General features: G+C 38.6%; 1 protein-coding gene across 12 annotated transcripts in view; it reads right to left on the minus strand.

Annotated features, from left to right (window-relative positions):
• The window catches only part of BICC1 (BicC family RNA binding protein 1), a 318,114-nt gene that overhangs the window by 139,172 nt on the left and 156,280 nt on the right, over positions 1-22,662 (minus strand). For all 12 annotated transcript variants that reach the window (XM_078345931.1, XM_078345934.1, XM_035266223.3 and 9 more), the window contains one exon: positions 6,110-6,179. In XM_078345931.1, coding sequence (XP_078202057.1) covers positions 6,110-6,179 — 70 coding nt within the window. The remainder of the gene's footprint in view (positions 1-6,109; positions 6,180-22,662) is intronic.

Here is a 22,662-nt window from a genome sequence, read left to right on the forward strand (position 1 = left end):
CTTAATGCTCTATTTTTTTAACCTAGTTGGGTTATTTCACTGTTGGCTTCAACCCACTAACATAATATCAGACACTCTAATAGGTTGCAACCCACCATTAGAAACACTTTGGTCCAGCCTGCCATGCCATGCCATGCCTTTTCCCTGCCCTCAGCCCTTTAAGCAAAACTACATTAAAGCCCTCAACTAACTAGTTCACCATGAACACCCAATAAAAGTGTAAGCATACTCAACAAAACATTTTCTTCTGGAAAAAACAAAGTGAACTGTCCACTATTTTTCTCATGCTAACATTTCTACTAGATACCTACTTGTTCTGATGGAATATAACCAAAAATAATAAAACCTTATGGAATTCTGAAGGTTCTTTTGTTGATTCTGAAAGGAAGAGAATGGCTAAACTTGGTGCCAAAACATCAAGCAACCCAGTCAATGCCTCTCATTCCTGCTAGTCCTGGGGTTTCCTAAATCATCACGCAAGGAGTACTTGCAGGGATTAGTTCCTATCACTTGGTTTAACTGTGCAACAAAGCTTCATTAATGCTGACCTCAGTTATTTGGAATTTGGCTTAAAAACTTTAAACAATTTCTTACCCACTGTATTAATCTGTTTACATACTGCCATAAAGAAATACCTGAGACTATGTAATTTATAAAGGAAAGAGGTTTAGTTGACCCACAGTTCTGCATGGCTGGGGAGGCCTCAGGAAACTTACAATCATGGTGGAAGGGAAAGCAGGTACATCTCACATGGTGGAAGGGGAGAGAGAGTACCCATCAGATCTTGTGAGAACTCACTATCATTAGACCAGTATGGAAGGGAGCCACACCCATGATCCAATCACCTCCCACCAGGTCTCTCCCTCAACACATCAGGATTACAGGGATTACAATTTGAGATGAGATTTGGGTGAGGCCCAGAGGCAAATATCACCCACATTTACCTTCGCAAGTCTAAGAAGAGACTGATGAGCAGATTAAGAGCAAAAGAAGACTGTGAGACAAATGTTTACCTTGTTTAAGAAAACAAACTTATCTATCATGAAGCTCCCAGCACTATATACCAGTGTGATAAATTCTCATTACAAATCATTTTTATCTGTTTCTTAAGGCAGGACTGGCAGGATTTCTATTTGGCAAAACAATCAAATTTGTTAAGAATGGAATTTGTATTTTAATGAAGCTGCATTTATTTTAAAATAGGCTATGATTCAGAATAGCATATTCAAAATTTTAATGACTGCTTGAAGTTATTCTCTTGGAAAGGCTATATGGTATTAAACACCTTAATCCTTAAATACTGGTTTCACAGGCACAAACCTCAATATTTCAATATAAAGAAGATTGCTCTAGTATTCTCTAAGAGCTGGAAGCAGTTAGACTTTCATCCACTCAAAATAAACTTATGTTATACAAAGGAAATACCAAGTATTGCTTTGTTTTTCTTAGTCATGACCCTCTTTAAGACAATTCTAGAGTCACCAATTTAAATGTCCGTTATACTGAACCTCAAATTCTTAGTTCTCTCCAGCTCTAATGAGGATTCCACCTGCCAATAATTTCAAATACTCTAGAGATTGTTTTAAAAAATTCTAGGTCAAGGGGATGAAAAATTACCAATTGGGTACAATGTTTGCTATCTGTCTAACAGTAACACTAAAAGCCCAGTCTCCACTGGTATGCAACAAACCCATGTAAAAAACATGCACATGTACCCTTGAATTTAAAATAAAAAATTTTTATATCATAAAACATGCACTTCCCTAAAATGCCCTGTGCACATAAAAATATTTCTACCACTTTTTCCCCCATTATAGTCTATCTAGAATATGGGCACAGAAGAAAGGGGAGTGAAAGGAAATAAAGAAAAGTGAGATGATAAGAAAGGAAGGAGGAAAGGGGATGGGCAAAAATTAGATGATCATTTATCCAATATTTAACACAAGCATAGAACAATGAGGCTGTCACAACTCTAAACTAATCCATGTTAAGTGACTACAAAGATGACAGAAAAGTGAAACTAATGCATCCGTAAAAATGTAGTTCTATGGATGCCAAGACAGGCATTATCCAGAAGAGACTATAGAATAACTCTGCCGGTTTCTTGGTAGTGGTCGCCCATGCCTTCAGAACATGTGGTATTCTTAGTGACTAAGTCATGATATTTCCATTTCAGATGTTGAGATCTGTGTTTCCCAAACTCAGCTTGACCATAAGAACAACCAGTGGAACTTCTTAAATATAGCAGCTCCCAGTACTAGCCTCAGAACTACTGAGCCAACATCTCTAGAGGCGAAGAATCTGAACTCTCTAACTGACGGCAAAATCAAGCTGTCGGCTGCTTGCCTTCTTGCCAGGCACCTTCCTACCAGCTCTTCAACCAAGTGAGCCATATGGTCACTCACACAGCTGCTCTGATAAAGGATTAATGGCTTAAAAAATAACACTTAGACAGAGCTATGGATGCTAATTTAGGAAACACAGAACTAAATTCCAGTAAGGTAAAGGAGGGGGCAAAGTGTGGTAACAGTGGCCATGAAAAATGTTTATCTAGGCTCAAATATTCAGCCAATATGCATTTTAGAAACTCAAAAGTGAAATGCAACACAAACCTATGGCTGTATCGTCTCTCTAGCACAGCCTGGAGATTATGTGTATATTTCAAAGTTTCATATCACCATGGGATTTAGAATGTAATAATCATCCAAAACACAGCATGAGTCCCTAAATACATTTATATTCTTCGGTCTCTTGAATAATAATAGTCTGGAATGAAAAAGGGTTCAAGACCAACAATTCCTTGCTCTACAACACTCAGGGGCAAGGAGGAACAGCCACATCAGATGAAAAAGCAAATAATTACATTCTAACATTCCTCCTGCCATTTTCATTTCACTTTTATTAAATACAAATTGCAGTCAAAAAATTATATCTCTGAATCATACCATTTAAAAAATAATATAGGTATACCCATACCAGGGATGTTAGCCAAGAACTGATTCAGCAGCTGTGTGCTTAAATGATAAGAGCAACTCAAGTAAATTCCGAACAGTGAATTCCTCAGAGGCAAACTTCTGATCCTCTCTCTTCGTGTTCCCTTTCAGAGCATTCTGTGCATCATATAGTACTAGATACATCCATAGCACTTCATAAATAATAAAAAATAAAATGATGTCTGTAGATCCAGGTCTGAAGGGATCAATTCTTAGGCACAATTCCAAAGATAAACTTTTACCATGTGGAAATTATGCCAAACGCCCTCAAATGTACTGCTAAAATATTCTCAACTCCAAAGCAAAATATATAATCAAAATGTGCAACATTGTTGGCCATTCTGAATGGGTTGTGTCAATGACAAGAGACCAATTTTTAAAAAATCGATTCAGCTGCATATTTTCTGAAATGTCTAATGTTGTCACCACATTTTGAACAAAAACTAATCAGTTCTCAGTTTCTCAGGATAATGGCATAGGGAAGAGGAAAACCACAGCATGGATACTGCAAGAAAATCAGACATTCAGAATTATCTGGAATTACTGTAATGTTCGTGTTTCCTTGGGGATTTTCTTTGGAGACCGATTAAATTGCATTTTTATTGGGCTAGTAATACATCTAATTTTATTCTTTAAGTAAAAATACCTGACAATAGGGAAAGACTATCTTTCCCTATTCAAGGGAAATTTCCAATTTACTCAAGTTCAAGTTCCAATTTACTCAAGCAGTAGGACAGAAATTTTTAAATGCTGCAAATAGCTAGATAATTCATAAGGGGCAGTTTCTTCTTCTGCATAAGGAGTATAAAACATTCCAACATACCACAGAAATTATTGAAGATTAATTAAGAATATAATCTACAGCACTTGGGAAATATGTTTATACAAAGATACAGAATTGCACTTGCAAATTCACCATGTCTTCTTATGACTGTTTAGCACATAAGTTCCCACTTCCTTGCCACCCATGATCACAATTAAAAAGATAACGGGTTGGGTGCAGTGGCTAAGAGCTCTAATCCCAACACTTTAGAAGACCAAGGCAGGTGGATTGCTTGAAATCAGGAGTTTAAGACCAGCCTGAGCAACATAGTGAAACTCCATCTCTACAAAAAATGCAAACATTAGCCAAGCATGGTGGTGTGCACCTGTAGTCCCAGCTACTTGGAAGTCTGTGGTGGGAAGCTGGCTTGAACCTGTGAGGGTAAGGCTGCAGTGAACCACGGATTGTGCCACTGCACTGCAGCCTGGGTGACAGAGTGAGACCCTGTCTCAAAAAAAGAAAAAAAAAGTAACAAGATAGGAGTCTCTACAGGAATTCCAGTCAATTGAAGTCCAGCTAACAACAACACTAAATAACTAAAATAATTTTTATTCCATGTGATGAGTAACTCTAACAAAATACAATTAAAAGAAGGCAAACTGGACTGAAGTAAGAAAGGAAATTGAGAAATCTTGCAATGTTATCATTTAGCAGTAAGTCACAGGGAGAAGGGCAGCAAATACGAAACTAAACAGCGACAATAGCAAAGCCAGGCCATGATAGGCAATGCTGATTGCAATTATTTTTGAATTGTTTGATGGCATTTGTCATTATGTTCTGACAACTACATACATCTGCACTCTTCTAATGAGATATACACAACAAAGTTTGTTGATACTAAGGTCATAATTTAATTCCAAATGTGGGTGAAGGGGAGAAGAAAAGCAAAGCACACTGCCATGTGTGTATCTATGCAACTGTCTTGCATGCTCTGCTCATATACCCCAAAACCTAAAATCCAATAAAAAATAAAAAAAAAAATGCTAAAAATATATACTGGTAGGTCACATTTGAAAACACTATGTAATCCAGGGAGAAAACTAAGGAGGCCTGTATTTTCATTTCTGAACATCTACGCATTGGATAGTGTCCCACAGGATAAAACCAGGCAGGGAAACAGCCTAAAAGAAAAATCTAGTGGGTTCTTTGCTGTCTGATAGATGAAGAAAAGCAGTACCTGAGACATGAAATCTAAGGTTCATGTCACACTGGAAGGGAAAAAGTAGCTATTAAATCTGTGTGGTACATAAAAAAGAACTCTGAAATGTAAACAATAGAAATTTATGTGTTAAAAACACGTGGCGATCATTAAAATATCTGGAGACAACAGATGCTGGAGAGAATGCAGAGAAATAGGAAAACTTTTACACTGTGGTAGGAGTGCAAATTAGTTCACCCATTGTGGAAGACAGTGTGGCAATTCCTCAAGGACCTAGAAAGAGAAATTCCATTTGACCCAGCAATCCCATAACTGGGTACATATCCAAAGGATTATATATTGTTCTATTACAAAGACACATGCACATGTATGTTCACTGTGGCACTGTTTACAATAGCAAAGACCTGGAACCAACCCAAATGCCCAACGATGATAGACTGAACAGTGAAAATGTAGCATGTATACACCATGGAATACTATGCAGCCATAAAAAATGATAAGCTTGTGTCCTTTGTAGGGACATGGATGAATCTGGAAACCATCATAATCAGCAAACTGACAGAAGAACAGAAAACCAAACACTGCATGTTCTCACTCATAGGCGGGTATTGAACAATGAGAACACATGGACACAGAGAGGAGAGCATCACACACGGGTCTGTTGGGGGGACTACGGGAGGGACAGTGGGGGTGAGGAGTTGGGAAGGGATAACATGAGGAGAAATGCCAGATATAGGTGACAGGGATGAGGCAGCAAACCATATTGCCATGTATATATCTATGCAACAATCCTGCATGTTCTTCACACGTATCCCAGAATATACATATATTAAAAAAACCTGTGGAGAGTTACTATGACTCATGAATATCAATTGAACAGGCATTCTTGAAATCACAGGTTGCTGTATCTTTCATAATTATATTTCTACCATATTAATAGTTAATAGTTTTCTGTTGGATTAAAACCTATACATTATTTTCAATTATGAAAATCCTCCTGAAAGACTACTACTTAACAAATATTTTGGGACAAAAGTGTTAAGAATAAAAATTATTTTTCTCCCCAGAAAATCTGCATTAATTCCATAATCTAAGTTATCGAAACCACTTATTTCTTACTCTCTCACAATTTACCTTTCTTGGATTTGGCTCCGATCTTCAGTTTTGATGGCCAAGCAATCTGTGTGTTTGTTTCCTCCATGATCTGTAACAAAAAGTGAGGGAAATATTGATTCAATTGAAAACTAGTATTTACAGATAAGATTTTTCACACAAAAAGCTTATTTTCAAGTTCCTAGCTTCATGTTGATACAAAATGAGCTCATTTGAAAACAATGCAAAGAAAAAAAAACCTCGGGGTGAAAAAGAGATGTTTTTATAAGCCTTTAATCTATCAGAAATATTCAAATATATTTTGTTACTCCCAGTGTTCCTCTCCACGATGCTCCAGAATTTTAACATAAAGACAAGACCAAAAAGTACATGAACAAGTAATTAACCCAACTTGATGCCAGAACCGTCAGAGATGCTTGTGCTGAGTAAAATTCCCCAAGACAATTGCCAAGGGATTGCAACACACCAAACATGATTCTTATAATACAAAACTGCATGAGTTAGAACATACTAAATGAAGTTTTCCCTGGAGGAAAAAGTAACCTTCTTTGGACACATTTGTGTTTCATTAAAACTGATGAAAACCCTCTAAACACAGTGTCACATCATAAGGCTGAATTCCTCATCATCCTTCCCCTGGTTCAGAATGGCATTTTTGCCAAAGGTCCTTCCCACTTGCACACACAGCTAACACCGGCTAGGAGGTCTCGTGACCTAAATGGGTGGAAGCACCAGAACAAGTGAGCAAAGCAATGACTGCCTAGCAAAAGAAATGGACAGTAAATAAGAAAAGAACAGGTATTTAAAATGTGCATCCTTTGTTCCTAATTTTACATGAATTACATAAGATTAACGTTTGCTCTTGTAACACGAACACGGAATTAACCTAAATAATAGAGCAAACTACTAAACAATATGCAAATAACAGCAACTATCATTCATTAATTTAATCTCTTGAATTAGACTAGGACAATATTTACCTTTAATATGGACTGAGAGTTCATTAAATAAATTAATGGTGAAAACAACCCAAACACATCAAGAGCATAATGAATAATAAGTACCTTTTTCTCCTCAGTATTGGCCATGTACTGGGCACAAGGATAAATGGTTCACATGCACCATACTTCAGTGAACCCCCTTTATCATAATATAAAAGGGCTTTCAGCAGATGTTTCAGACTGAAAGCCCACAGAAGCATTTTGTCTATTCATTGTAACTTTTTTTTTTTTTAAAGTTTGAGCCAACATTTTAAAATCTGGGAATGTCACATAAAAATTCAGATTTCTGGTTCTCTGGAAAACTTGGCAAATGTAGCACAGAGAGCTCACATTCCCACATGGCAATGCTTGGCTGGCACCAAGGAACAGCTGCCCCCCTTGAGTCAGGGCCAGCAGGCTCTGAGCTACTCCCAGTCCCTACTGTGTCTCTGACTCTGAGGTCAAAGGCCACTTGCCATAGTCACCATGGCATTGTACTGCTCACTTGCCATTTATCATGGTGTTTGCTGTCTTTCTCAGAGCAGTATTTCTCTACATCTATGTCTCCATTAAAAACTGAACAAAAGTAAAGTCCACACTGTCTTCACTAAGTCAAGGTACTGGTCTGGCTCTCAAGGCAGATGAGCTCATTACCTCAACCCTACAGCACCTGGCCCCAGCTGCTGCTTCTCTCATTCATGCCTGTCTCTGCTAATGTGTTTGGTTGTTTGCACCATTAACTTGGTTAGTTAAGCCTAAATCAGTAGTAAAAAATAAAATGTTATTTTTCTTAACTCCTTCTGCATCAGCCATGTTGCCACCCCTAAAACATGCCCAGCAGGCTCTCCTTCCGAGCCCCTGCATTCACTGTTATCTCTTCCCCAGAATTTCCTGTCCCAGCTCCTCATGCTCAGACTTCAGCTGCTACTTTGTCCAACTCGCCATCGTTTTCTACTCTCATACCAACCCAACCACAATTATTCTTCCCAGCTCATTGTGTTTATTTCCCTCCTAACCCTTATTGCAAGTGGAAATCCTCTTATTTTCCATACTTACTTATTTACAGCCTGTCTCTGCAAAACAGAAACTAAATTATCTTCCCTGTACACAGTCGGCCCTGGATTTAGCTAGTTTCATAATTTTCCTCTAAGTTACTTAAGACTCTCAAAGAGATAAGAACGAAAAATAAGGCTGCATGCAGTGGCTCATGCCTATAATCCCAGCACTTTGGGAGACTGAGGCAGGAGGATTGCTTGAGGCCAGGAGTTTGAAACCAGCCTGGACAATATAGTGAGACCCATCTCTACAAAAAATACAAAAATTAGCTGGGTGTGGTGGCACACGCTTGTAGTCCCAGCTACTCAGGAGGCTGCAGCAGAAGGATCACCTGAACCCAGGAGTTCAAGGATGCAGTGAGCTATGATCCTGCCACCACATTCCAGCCTGGGACACAGGGAGATACACATTGTTTCTTTTTTCTGGGGTAGGGGAGGAAGAGGTGATTTGGTTGGGAGCAAGGCAGCATAGTTGCCTAACAGCCAAGCTCGTCTAACAAAGGAAACCTCTGCCTTGAAACACACTGTTTCAAAGAAAAAAAAAAACAGAAAGAAAAATAAGATCTTACTATAATGCTACTGGTGGGGAGGAGGCAGTAAGAAAGCAATCTATATGCTTTTCTTTTTCTGAAGTAAATAATGTAGTTACTTAATCCAGTAAACAATGTAAAGGGCCATATTATGATACTGTGGGGCCATATTATGATACTCAGGGGCCGTATTAGATAGGTTTCCCTTTTAACATATGAGTAGAAGACCTAACTTTCTGAAATCTTAAATCATTAGAAGAAATGCCCTGAAATCACTCTGCATGTACACTTCTTTTATTAAGCACTAACAGTGCTCCACAACAGGAAATAATATGCCAGAGAAAATATCCTAAGAGCAGTAGGTAACAGCCATCAAGTTGGGAAGACAGCTTTATACACACTCCCTCTAACCCACACTACAGCTCCCTGTCTACGAAGCGGGTTCACAAAGACCACTCTCAAATTACTCACATCAACACTGTGTTTAAGGGGAGGTGGGGTAATCCCAAGTCTTGAATCCCTAATTTTAAAACCAGAGTTCTATATACTATACTACATGGCCTCTAAGGTTCTATGAGCCATAGTAAATGCCAAACTTCTTAGAGAAAGCAAATTGCCAGTAATTAGAACTTGGCATCAGGAGCTGATGTCTCCTATATGACTAGAAAAATGTCTCTCTGGAACACCATTTGTAGCCAGCCAATGCCAACTCCTCAGATCATTCATGAGGCTACTGGCCCACACAGAGCTCTAGCCAGATGCCTTTGCAGATATTCTTTATTTGTACATCATTGTGTGTAATCTAGCCATTAAGAGCAGGGATTCCAGAGACAAATACCAGTTCTGCTGCTTTCTAGGGGTGCTGTGCTGAGCAAATTACTTAACTTCTATCAGTCTCAGTTCCCTACTCTGGAAAGTTCATTATTGTGTCTATTTCGAAAGTCGTTGTGAGAACTTAATGAGGAAACCCTAAGCACATAGCATGGCACGTAGTGGGTGCTTGATAATATTAGCCCTTGTATTAATGATGATATTGATAACTTTTGGTCAGACAGGCACTGTCCTAGATACTAGGGATACAACAGCAAACAAAATGATTCCTACCTTGCGGGAACTCAGAATCTTACAAGGGAGAAGATAAGCAAACTGCCATCATGGTACTGTGTGCCATGTTTCAGAATGGGGCAGCGCAATATGAGCATGTACAGAGGGGGTCCTAACCCAGTTATGGGTAGTCAAGGAAAGCTACCTCAAGAAAATGCTTACTAAGGCTGTGACCTGAAGGAGGAGAAAAAGTTGGCTCACCGGAGAAAAGGTAAGAAAGTGTCCTAGGCAGAGGAGGAGGGCATGTGTAAAGGTCTCAAAAAAGAAGAGAGGGCTGATACCTGCAAGACCCTGAGGCTGATTCACTGCAGCCAAAGGGCTTCAAGGCTCACCCCACACATCTAGGACAGGTAATGCATCTCTTGTTATCCCCACTGTCCTATGGCTGTGCACACCAATGCCTTTGAAACAGACTTGAATTCATGACACAAAGTGAAGCCACCAAGTACCGTGTTTGGCTGACACTCCCTACAAATAAATTCTGGCCACTGCAGTGATTACTCGTAGGAAGGGGCCACACTGACTTTGCTTTTGGGAAGTCAAAATTTTCCTTAGGAAGTTATCAATGAAGCTTTTAAAACCATCATCTATAATGTCTCCAAGTCTATTCTTACAGCTTTGATATGGCACACTATTAACCTGAGTTAGCCTCAGCCAGGGGTGGGAGTAGTGGAGTGTGAAACATTCCATGATGGGGGTTGGGGGAGGAAGCATAGGTCTCTTAAGGGTGTGGGTGTGGAGGTCAGTCTAGGAACCCCAATGCTGGAGCTAGATTACTGGATCCAGGGGCTGATAAACACGTCTCTGCAGGGAGTGTGGATGGAGGTTGGTCCAGGAACTCAGTGCTGGAGATAGGTTACTGGATTTGGGGGCTGACAAGCGTATCTCCTGCAAGTGGCGTGGGGTGGAAGAAAGGGTGCAAAGGCAGGAAGTAGGGCAGTAAGCAAGTCAGAGGTTCTGTATCCATAAGCTATGCAAAAATATGTCCTAAATGTTCGTCAAAGCAGGTAAATAAGGGAACTGGAAAAGGTAAGTCTAGGAAGATGTGGTTGAAATCAAAGAAGCCACAAAACCACTGAGAAGAAAATTACTATCTTCTGTTTCAGGGGAAATAAAAAATTCCAAAGTGAGTTCCAGCTAGTTGGTTTCGCTTTTTAAAAAATCTCTTTATTGTCCCTATTTGCACCTTCGCAAAACCAAAACTCAAGGAACAAACTACTGATTTTGAATCATTTTCTGTAAACATTAAAGTAACATTTTCAAAAACATCATGAACGTAAAGAGATAATTTTGTAAATGCTACAATGACAGAGACACTGACACTTTTTCAAGAGGATATTGTACATTTCTCACAATCCAATTAATTCCTGAAAAATCTGAAAAGAAAATCACTTCCAAAAAACATGTGATATGCTTAAGTCAACATGTTGTCTAAAATGTTTAGTTTGCTTTCAAGGAATTCAGTTAAGCAGATCATTCTGGTCATTCCCCTACACCAAAGTAAGATGCTGATGCTTCCCAGTTGTGTGAGATGTTACCTGAAAGTTGGGAAACATGTTTAAAATAATCAGTACTTCCTTGTGGAAACAAAACTATAAATATCATGGTGTCAGTTAAACTAAGGAATGCCAAGTTATGCAAAGCCACATCATCTCTGAGAAGAAAATGATGATCTTTTGCCTCTGGGAAGGCAAAAAAAAGCCCTAGAGTGAATTCCAGTGAGTTGTTAAAAGTCTTACTATTGTCCCTGTTTCTACCACCACAAAACCAAAAGAAAGTTCAAAGAACAAACATCTGATTTTGAATCATTTTCTATGAACATGAAAACTCAGCTTAAGTATTTTAAAATTCTTGTTCTAACTCATAATTCTGGATGCTGTATGATTTTGCTATTTCGGTTAAGTCAGTTTCAACTTATAAACATCCTCATTTACAAAAAAAAAATCTCTTCTCAATTCTACCAATCTCTGCTAAGTTTCTTTAGCTGTTCTCATATAATAGTAATCTTATACATCATAAGAAGAGACTTTGGCAGAGTCCATCTAAAAATGTAACTATCTGAATATATAATTGTTTTAAATTTCCGTTGTTAGATTTACTGTGCTCATTTCTTATAGGGGACTAATAATTGAAGTGTAACTTCATTCCTATGGTAATATCAGATTTGATGAATAGCAAATACTTAGAGTAACAAAAGCTTGCCCAAAGAATATCAGTTTTAAAATACATGAAGCAATTAAGATTGTTGATGTAAGAAAAAAATGTGTATTATTATATTTCATCTGCAAATGTTATTTTTTCATCCTGAAAAATCTGATGAAGATAGCATACTATGGATATGTAACAACAATAGAAGCTAAATAGTCATCTTAACTTTCTACTTTATATTTAAATTTTATAAATAGGAAGTAATGTTCCCTGAGCTAAGACATAAGTACTTATTTTCCATATTAAAAATGTACCTAATAAATATAAAATTGTATGTTCCTGTTTTGGTTTCAGTTTCTATGGGGCTTTGGGGGGTAGAGGTAGGAAGGGAAGGTAATATTTACAAAAGCTAGAATTACAAACTTTTTATAATTAGAAGAAAGTCTGTAAGCTATTGAAAAAAATTTCAGAGATTTACACTGAATCATTTAAGTAATTTCACTTTCTTGAAATAAATTGCTAAAGTTAGAATAAAATAAACAAGTAAAATCTAATCAAATTCTACAAGTAGTTTCATCCACGATAAAAATAATTTCCATTCATATTCTTCAATGCTCAAATCATGATAGATTTCTCTCATCTCCAACAAATTCCAGATTAATATACCATGTGGAAAGAGAACATATCTACCAATGTTCAGTAAACTATATGTTTTGCAGGTTTGCAGTAATTACAGGATAATATCTTACAGATGAAGGAAACCTTTGCCAAACCAGCAATATTCCACTAACATGCTTATTTCACCAAATTCTTCACTCCAGATGTAAAGTTAAAATTCCACAGGTAAGTAATCAGCATCTCAGTTCACCCCAAGACAAGTCTATTCACACTAACTTTACTAAAAATATTTACTCTTGGACCAGGAAAAGAACACTAACCTCTCTAACTCGACATTTATTCTCTATACTATTCAAATTTCATCATTCAAAATGGCTACCAGCTGGGAGCCAACTGCAGCCTGTTTCTCTAAAAGACCAACTAATTTGAGTTCTATTTTCCTTATATTAATAGAGAAATAAGGTCTGTCATGGAGGAGGCTGTTCAAAGTTATTTCATGGACTTATAATGGACTTGTAGTCAATTTGCTGCATTTCACCATGAAGGGAGCTAAGTTAGAAAATAGCCAACTAAGCAGAGATGGGAAAATAGTGAACTTCTCACTTGAGGGGGCGTCTAAAAGCTGAGGATGTTTATCTTGCTGAGACATTCGAGGGTTCTGCTAGATTTCGTTGTAGTCCAAGAAAAGCCTCCTAATGATTCTGTTATTCATCATTATCAGAACAATTCCTCATGTGCACCTAGTATTTACATACATTTTTCATGTATTCCTCACAATAATTTGTACAGAAACAGAAACTTACTGTACAGCTGTGAAAATTAGGATTCAAAGAGGTTACGTGGTGGCAAAGTCCAGCTAGAAACTAGGTCATGTGACTTCTTGTCAGGGAGGCTCTTTCTGCCTTACACGGTTATGAAGGAAGCAGGAGGCACCACATACTTAAGGGGAGGTCACTCTGAAAGCTGCACGTCTCAGAACCCAGCCATGAATGCTGAAGTAACTGAGCAGCAGCAGAGAGGCTATTCTCAAATACTCCCTGCCTTATTAATGAGGAAATAACCCAGAGATATCCCCTAAAGGGTTCCCAAACTAGGTTATTGTCCCCACCCCAGCCTAAACACATATGGAAAATATAGGAAGCATTTTGGTTGTTACGGTGATTAGGAGGTTTTAATGGAATGGCATCAAATGCCCAGGGCTGTAGTTGTTAAACTCTAAACAGAGGACAGGACAAATCCACTCCAAATGTCAATACAGATAGTCCACGCTTTACAAAGTTCCGATATGCATGAACTTCAGTTGCCACAGCTTGGTTGAAAAAACACCAGTCCCTCAAGAACACACATTTACATATCCATTACTGTGATATACAAACTGTGAGTTGTTGCATCAAATGGAAATTTCACTGCCAGCTCATCAGTCCATAAAACAATACATAAATAACAGGTCTCATCTAGATAAGGGGCCAATCACATTCTCTTTTGAAGATTATTGGCAACTGCTCACAACCCATCTGTTATCGGTTCTGCACAGATAGCAAAGCAAGTAATCAAGATGACTCCTTGTCTTCCAGTCGTAAAACTATATGGCATTTTACGAAAATGGATAAATCAAAAGGGGAAACTGACCAACAAAGGTGAAAGTATAGCAAGGAAACAGTGACAGTGCTGGAAGTGAAATCTGAATCAGAAGTCAATGAGAACAGGAGAAGGAGCTGATTGTGGGAATGCTGACATTGCTGATTATTTGACAGAGTCCGGATGCTCAGCCAGAGGAACACAGTGGAGACACATTTATTGATATGAGCAAGGAAAGGGCTGTGACAAAAAAGATGGAGAAAGTGATGCCGGTGAAAAACTTCACATTAAAGAAATTCTAGAAGATATTTCACAACTTTGAAAGCACACAGAATGAAACACTGGAAGCTGATCCACACTCCTGAGTATGACAATTCCCCAAGGCTTAGAAAAGATACTCTCTCCTTACTGTAAATTATACAACAAAGGAAAGTTAGCATTGTTCAAACTATTCTTGACAAGTTTTTGCAAAGAAATAATATATGTTAATTCTCAGTGTTTCCAACATTTAAATCGTGTACTGAGTATTAGTTTACTTTTCATTTTCCTATACATTTATGACTGACAATAAAAGAGACTTAATATTTTGACTAAAAATTTTAAAGATTGCAGATCACTAAATTTTCTAATTGATTGACGAGAGTGTCTTGCAGTTTCAACTTGCATAGTCATCTTGATGTCCCTATAGGTCATGCAAAGTGAAGACTACCTTTCATGCTTCACTAAAAATTAGTTTCAAACTGGTCCACACTACAGGCAGGCTTAGCTAATTTATCTCAAAATTTAGAGAACTCCTACTTATCAATGAAAACCTAGTTCAAATGTGCCTTCCACTAAGAAAACTCCTCCAAAACTATCTGAATCAGAGGTCACCTATGTCTATCTGTCTCTCTCTCATTCTCATACTCATTTTGTTACGGCAGCATTATAATGCTTATTTCTTAGTTTATTTTAATAATATCACTAACAAGTTGGACTCCTGTTGGCCAACTTGTTACACTCTTAGAATCTAGCACATAGGATCTCATTAAGTATCATTAGAGTAAATTTAATGATACAATGATGAAGAAGATAACATGAAGAGAAAAGAAGAGGTAATAATTATGTAAGGCTTTCCAATTAAATGACACATGTTCTATCATAGAGTATAGATGTGAAGTCAGAGCTCCATCTCCAAAGTCTCTTTTAACTCTTTCAACAAATGGTATTTCTGCGTACCAGAGTAAGTCTAACTAAGTGAATAATAAATGAATATTCATTAGATGAAAGTAAATCCTAACTCACTGACAGGATTAATTCTCCCAGAAAATATGTGCGTGATAATGAGAAAGAAACCCTCCAAGCAAAATGCATGCAGTGGTGGGGTGAGTGCAGTGAGTCAGTGGCAAACTGGGCCAAGTGTGAGCTGTGGAAAATGGGATGCCTCAGTTCTGTTGTTTCCATTTCAGCCTTCTGCTGACACAGGCTCACAGTGGCCACATCCACCCATTTTAAAAGAACAGTCAGAAATCTAGAGTTTTGTGTTAAATTTCCTGATTTCTAAATGTTGGCACCTATTTCCATTATGCAAAAACCACTTTGTGAGCCAAAGCAAGCACAGGTCCTCCTTTTTGACCTCTGCTCCAAACCAAAGAGAATTTTCATGGGATGTGGGTGGGTTATTTATGACAGCCTATAATGTTAGTGAAGAATAGGTCTTGGGGGTCCCCTGGGACATAAAGATATGTGACTCTAAAGGCTATGTCATTCTCCAAACAATAACTCCTCAGAAATATTAAACAGATCTTTTATCAGATCTCATGGGTAGCTATAAAGAGATTTATGAAACTTGAACTGTCAAAGTATAATTTGTATGTAACTTGAGTACAACAGTGTATGACTGGGACAACATAAATAATTCCTGGAGATCTACTGTACAGCACAGTGCCTGGAGATGACCACACTATACTGTATATTTAATTTGCTAAGGGGGTAGATTAATACACGAAGTATTTCTGTGAGAAAAAAACAAATTAATAAAGAGGACAGAAGGAAACTTTTGAAGAGGGCAGATAGCTTGTGGTGATGGTCTCATGAATATATATTTATTTCCAACCTCATCAAGTTGTATACATTAAATGTGTACAGCTTCTTATGTCAATTATCCTCAATAAAATCTTTTTTAAAAATAAAACTAAACAAACAACTTGGGGGAGAAACTGAAAAATCAAGCTACCAAACCTTGAATGCAATTTTCTATTCTCTAATTTTTCATAAGCCTAGTTACTCCAGTTACTATAGATTCATATACTTTTTTAGGAAATATATTCTACTACCCAACTCAGTTCATCTTCTTAAAGCAAATGACCCTACTTAGCTTAGTAAGTCCTGATGGCATCTATGCTGATGAGTAATAAGAGATCACCACAATAACTGAGACCTATAATGGCAATACTGAGACATGAAAAAGAGATAAACTTTTATGTAGGCTCTACTGGGTGAGCAGGCAAGGAGGTAAGAACTAGGTTTGAGAAAGGTGCTTCCAGAGAAAGACTAAATACTGAAAGGAGGTATGTACTGCTGTAACAATTCCAAATGCCAGTGGACGAACACAACAAAAGTTCATTTCTCTCCCATGTTAAATGGTCTACATGGGTCAACGAGAGGCTCAGCTCTACAAAGTCACTCAGGGACTCAAGTTAATGGAGGTCCTTCCAATTTATAGCTGCCCATCTGGAATCCATGGTCCCTTTAGTCTCCCCATGGGTGAAAAACAGGAATAATAATGCATGGATCTTTTTGTTTGTTTGTTTGAGAGAGAGAGTCTTGCTCTGTCACACAGACGGAGTGCTGTGGCATGATGTTGGCTCACTGCAACATCCGCCTCCCAGGTTGAAGTGATTCTCCTGCGTCTGCCTCCTGAGTAGCTGGGACTACAAGTGCCTGCCACCGCACCTGGCTAATTTTTGTACTTTTAGAGGTTTCACCATATTGGCCAGACTAGTCTCCAACTCCTGACCTTGTGATCCGCCCGCCTCAGCCTCCCAAAGTGCCAGGATTACAGGCGTAAGCCACTGTGCTGGCCAAAATCCTGCATAGATCTTTTACTGCCATGGCCTGTAAGAAAAATACGTCTTCCTCACAGCCCACTGTCCATCACGAGACACATGCCCGTGGCAACTCAAAGGGTGATGGGAAATGCAAAAAGCAATTAGAATATTTGGTGGGCATAATTGCCTTTGCCAGAAAGGTGTAGGGGTGTGGGAAGGAAATAAGGAAACAGGTGTATGTATCAATGTATTTTATTAATATTCCATTGCATAGTAGCTCAAAGTTTACCGACCTCCCACCTTTTAATGCTGTATCATATTCCTTAAAGAAGAAGAAAAAGTAAAAAACCTGTTTATGGTGAAAGATATACTCTACATAAAAAGGTCAGAATAGTTTTGATTACTTCTTATCCCATACAGGTCCTTTCCCTGAATTATATCAAATTTATAATGCATCAAGTTGAAATACTGGTCCAAAGCACATAATGAGCTCTAAAACTGAAAAGGGTCATATGCTTCAACCACCCAAACCTTATCCATCTAAACAATTTTGATGAAGTCACATCAAATGGTAAAAGGGAGAATTAGCTGGTAAATGAGGAAAGTGTCAGTACTCAGCTTACACCACCAGGGATCGTTCCACTAACTCTTGTCCTCAGCACCTTGTAAATCAGTGGACTGAATGTCTGCTCTGCTTTGATTTTTTAAAACTGGCCAAATCTTTCAAACTAACAAATTTACAGAAGAGGTTTGAAAATACTGAATAATTCAATAATACTATCTCTTACTTTTTTCCTTTAAAATACATATTGCTCCGTTCAGAATCCAGACTCATAAATGCAACCTCTGAAGCAAGTTTCAACACCTTGCTATTCCACTGGCTCCTTGGACATGTTTAAACTGCCCTCAAACTTCTGTGCACAAGTGGACATTTAAGTTGTCTATGCAAAATCCTGGAATCAACCTGATTATCTCAAGAGGGATGCCACTCCCATTCCCACAGGTTGATTTAAAAATAGGCATGTGATCCAATCTGGGCCACAGACAAGGAAGAAGTAGTCTGATGGAAGCTTTTGAAAATGAAGCTTTCGGCTGGGCGCGGTGGCTCAAGCCTGTAATCCCAGCACTTTGGGAGGCCAAGGCGGGTGGATCACGAGGTCAAGAGATCGAGACCATCCTGGTCAACTGGGTGAAACCCTGTCTCTACTAAAAATACAAAAAATTAGCTGGGCATGGTGGCACGTGCCTGTAATCCCAGCTACTCCAGAGGCTGAGGCTGGAGAATTGCCTGAACCCAGGAGGCGGAGGTTGCAGTGAGCCGAGATCGCTCCATTGCACTCCAGCCTGGGTAACAAGAGCAACACTCTGTCTCAGAAAAAAAAAAAAGAAAAAAAGAAAATGAAGCTTTCTGGCTTTATAAGAGAATTACTGAATAAGTTCTCTCTTTCCTTTATTAGATGTAAACAAAGGCACAGGTAACCCCTGGTGCTATAGGCTCCACCCGTAACACATGAGGAGTATCAACCATCAATGTGAAAGGTATACAGAGTCAGAAAACATCTGGATCCTGTATCCTAGATCCTCGATGATATCGCAGAAAGGTTCTTAATCACTGACATCAAGAAGCTGTTTTTCTTTTTTCATACATGTCTTTTTTTTTTAATTATAATTTAAGTTCTGGGGTATGTGTGTAGAATGTGTGGTTTCTTACACAGATATACATATGCCAAGGTGGTTTGCTGCACCCATCAACCCGTCCTCTACATTAGGTATTTCTTGTAATGTTATCCCTCCCCTTGCTCCCCACCCTGCCGACAGGCCTTGGTGTGTGAGGTTCCCTTCCCTGTGCCCATATGTTCTCATCATTCAACTCCCACTTACGAGTGAGAACATGCGGCATTTGGTTTTCTCTTCCTGTGTTACTGTGCTAAGAATGATGGTTTCCAGCTTCATCCGTACCCCTGCAAAGGACATGAACTCATTCTTATTTATGGCTGCACAGTATTTTTTGAGATGAAGTCTCACTCTGTTGCCCAAGCTGGAGTGCAGTGGTGCAATCTCAGCTCACTGCAACCTCCACCTCCCAAGTTCAAGTGACTCTCCTGCCTAAGCCTCCCTAGTAGCTGGGAGTACAGGTACCTGCAACACATGCCTGGCTAATTTTTATATTTTTAATAGAGATAGGATTTCGCTATGTTGGCCAGCATGGTCTTGAACTCCTGACCTGTTGATCCACCCACCTCAGCCTCCCCAAAGTGCTGGGATTACAGGTGTGAGCCACCATGCCTGGCCTATATCTTCTTTATCCAGTCTGTCACTGATGGGCATTTGGGTTGTTTCCAAATCTTTGCTATTGTGAATAGTGCTGCAATAAACATGAATACATGTGTCTTTAAGGCAGAGCAATTTATACTCCATTGGTTATATACTCAGTAATGGGATTGCTGGGTCAAATGGTATTTTAGTTCTAGATCCTTGAGGAATTGCCACAAAGTCTTCCACTATGACTGAACTAATTTACACTCCCACCAACAGTGAAAAGCATTTGAATTTCTCCATATCCTCTCCAGTATCTGTTTTTTCCTAACTTTTTAATGATCGCCATTCTAACTGGTGTGAGATGTTATTTCATTCTGGTTTTGATTTCCATTTCTTTAATGACCAGTGATGATGAGCATTTTTTCATATGTTTGTTGCCCACATTAATGTCTTCTTTTGAAAATGAAAAGTATCTGTTCATATCCTTAGTGCACGTTTTGATGGGATTGATTTTCTTCTTGCAAACTTGTTTGAGTTCCTTGTAGAGTCTGGATATTAGCACTTTGTCAGATGGACAGATTGCAAACATTTTCTCCCATTATGCAGGTTGTCTGGTCACTCTGACGACAGTTTCTTTTGCTTTGCAAAAGCTCTTTAGTGTAATTAGATCTCATTTGTCAATTTTGGCTTTTGTTGTCATTGTTCTTGGTGTTTTAGTCATGAAGTCTTGGCCCTGCCTATGTCCTGAATGCTACAGCTATATACATTTAGGTGCAAATGTATATATCACTTCAGGTTCTGGGGTACATGTGCATTGTTGCACAGGTACATACATGGCAATGTGGTTTGCTGCCTCCATCCCCTGTCACCTATATCTGGCATTTCTCCCCATGCTATCCCTTCCCAAACTCCCTACCCACTGCTGCCCATCCCCTATTCCCTGCCAACAGACCCCAGTGTATGATACTCCCATACCTGTGTCCATGTGTTCTCATTGTTCAACAACCGCCTATGAGTGAGAACATGAGGTGTCTGATTTTCTGGTCTTGTGTCAGTTTGAAAATTCATCCATATCCCTACAAAGGACATGACCCCATTGTTTTTTATGGCTGCATAGTATTCCATGGTGTCTATGTGCCACATTTTCTTTGTTCAGTCTATCATCAATGGGCATGTGGATTGGTTCCAGGTCTTTGCTATTGTAAACAGTGCCACAATGAACATATGTGTGCATGTGTCTTTATAACAGAACGATTTATAATCCTTTGGATATGTACCCAGTAATGGGATTGCTGGGTCAAATGGAATTTCTATTTCTAGGTCTTTGAGAAATCGTCACACTGTTTTCCACAATGATTGAATCAATTTACACTCCCGCCAACAATGTAAATGTGTTCCTATTTCTCCACATGCTCTCCAGCATCTGTTGTCTCCAAATTTTTTAATGATCACCATTCTAACTGGTGTGAGATGGTATCTCAATGTGGTTTTGATTTGCATTTCTCTAATGACCAGTGATGATGAGCTTTTTTTCCTGTTTGTTGGCTTAATAAATGTCTTCTTCTGAAAAGTGTCTGTTCATGTCTTTTGCCCACTTTTGAATGGGTTTGGTTTTTTTTCTTGTAAATCTGTTTTAGTTCTTTGTAGATTCTGGATATTAGCCCTTTGTCAGATGGGTAGATTGCAAAAATTTTTTCCCATTCTGTTGGTTGCAATTCACTCTAATGACTGTTTCCTTTGCTGTACAGAAGCTCTGGAGTTTAATTAGGTCCCATTTGTCTATTTTGGCTTTTGGTGCCAACACTTTTGGCATTTCAGTCATAAAGTCCTTGCCTATGCCTATGTCCTGAATGGTTCTGCCTAGGTTTTCTTCTATGGTTTTTAAGGTGCTAGGTCTTATGTTTAAGTTTTTAATCCATCTGAAGTTAATTTTACTGTAAGTTGTCAGGGAGGGGTCCAGTTTCTGCTTTCTGCACATGGCTACCCACTTTTCCCAACACCATTTATTAAACAAGAAATCCCTTCCCCATTGCTTTTGTCAGGTTTGTCAAAGATCAGATGGTTGTAGATGTGTGGCATTGCCTCCGAGGCCTCCATTCTGTTCTACTGGTCTATATCTTTGTTTTGGAACCAGTACCATGTTGTTTTGATTACTGTAGCCTTGTGATATAGTTTAAAGTTGGGTAAAGTGATTTCTCCAGCTTTGTTACTTTTGCTTAGGATTGTCTTGGCTATGTGCGCTCTCTTTTGGATCCAAATGGAGTTTAAGGTGGTTTTTTCCAGTTCTGTGAAGAGGGTCATAGGTAGCTTAATGGGAATAGTGTTGAATCTATAAATTACTTTGGGCAGTATGGCCATTTTCACAATATTGATTCTTCCTAACCATGAACATGGAATGTTTCTCCATCTGTTTGTGTCCTCTCTTATTTCCTTGAGCAGTGGTTTATAGTTCTCCTGGAAGAGGTCCTATACATCCGTTGTTAGTTGTATTCCTAGATATTTTATTCTCTTGTAGCAATTGTGAATGGCAGTTCATTCTTCATTTGGCTCTCTTTAAGTCTGTTATTGGTGTATAGGAATGCTTGTGATTTCTGCACACAGATTTTGTATCCTGAGACTTTGCTGAAGTTGCTTATCAGTTTCAGGAGATTCTGGGCTGAGATAATGGGGTCTAAATATACAATCATGTTATCCACAAATAGAGAGAATCTGACTTCCTCCTTTCCTAACTGAATACCCATTTTTCTTTTTCTTGCCTGATTGCTCTGGCTAGAACTTCCAATACTATACTGAATAGGAATCGTGAGAGAGGGCATTTTTGTCTAGTGCCAGATGTCAAAGGGAATGCTTCTAGTTTTTGCCCATTCAGTATGATATTGACTATGAGTTTGTTGTGAATAGCTTTTATTATTTTGGGATATATTCCATCAATACCTAGTTTACTGAGAGTTTTCAGCATAATGGGCTCTTGAATTTTGTCAAAGGCCTTTTCTGCATCTATTGAGATAATCATGTGTTTTTTTGTCTTTGGTTCTGTATGTGGTGGATTATGTTTATAGACTTGCGTATGTTGAACCAGCCTTGCATCCCCGGGATGAAGACTACTTGATTGTGATGAGTAAGCTTTTTGATGTGCTGGTGCAATCGGTTTGCCAGTACTTCACTGAAGATTTATGCATCTATGTTCATCGTGGACACTTGCCTAAAGTTTTCTTTTTTGTTGAGTCTCTGCTGGTATCAGGATGATGTTGGTCTCAAAAATGATTTGGGAAG

Source organism: Callithrix jacchus, chromosome 12 (assembly GCF_049354715.1).
Source record: "Callithrix jacchus isolate 240 chromosome 12, calJac240_pri, whole genome shotgun sequence".
Classification (NCBI taxonomy): domain Eukaryota; kingdom Metazoa; phylum Chordata; class Mammalia; order Primates; family Cebidae; genus Callithrix; species Callithrix jacchus.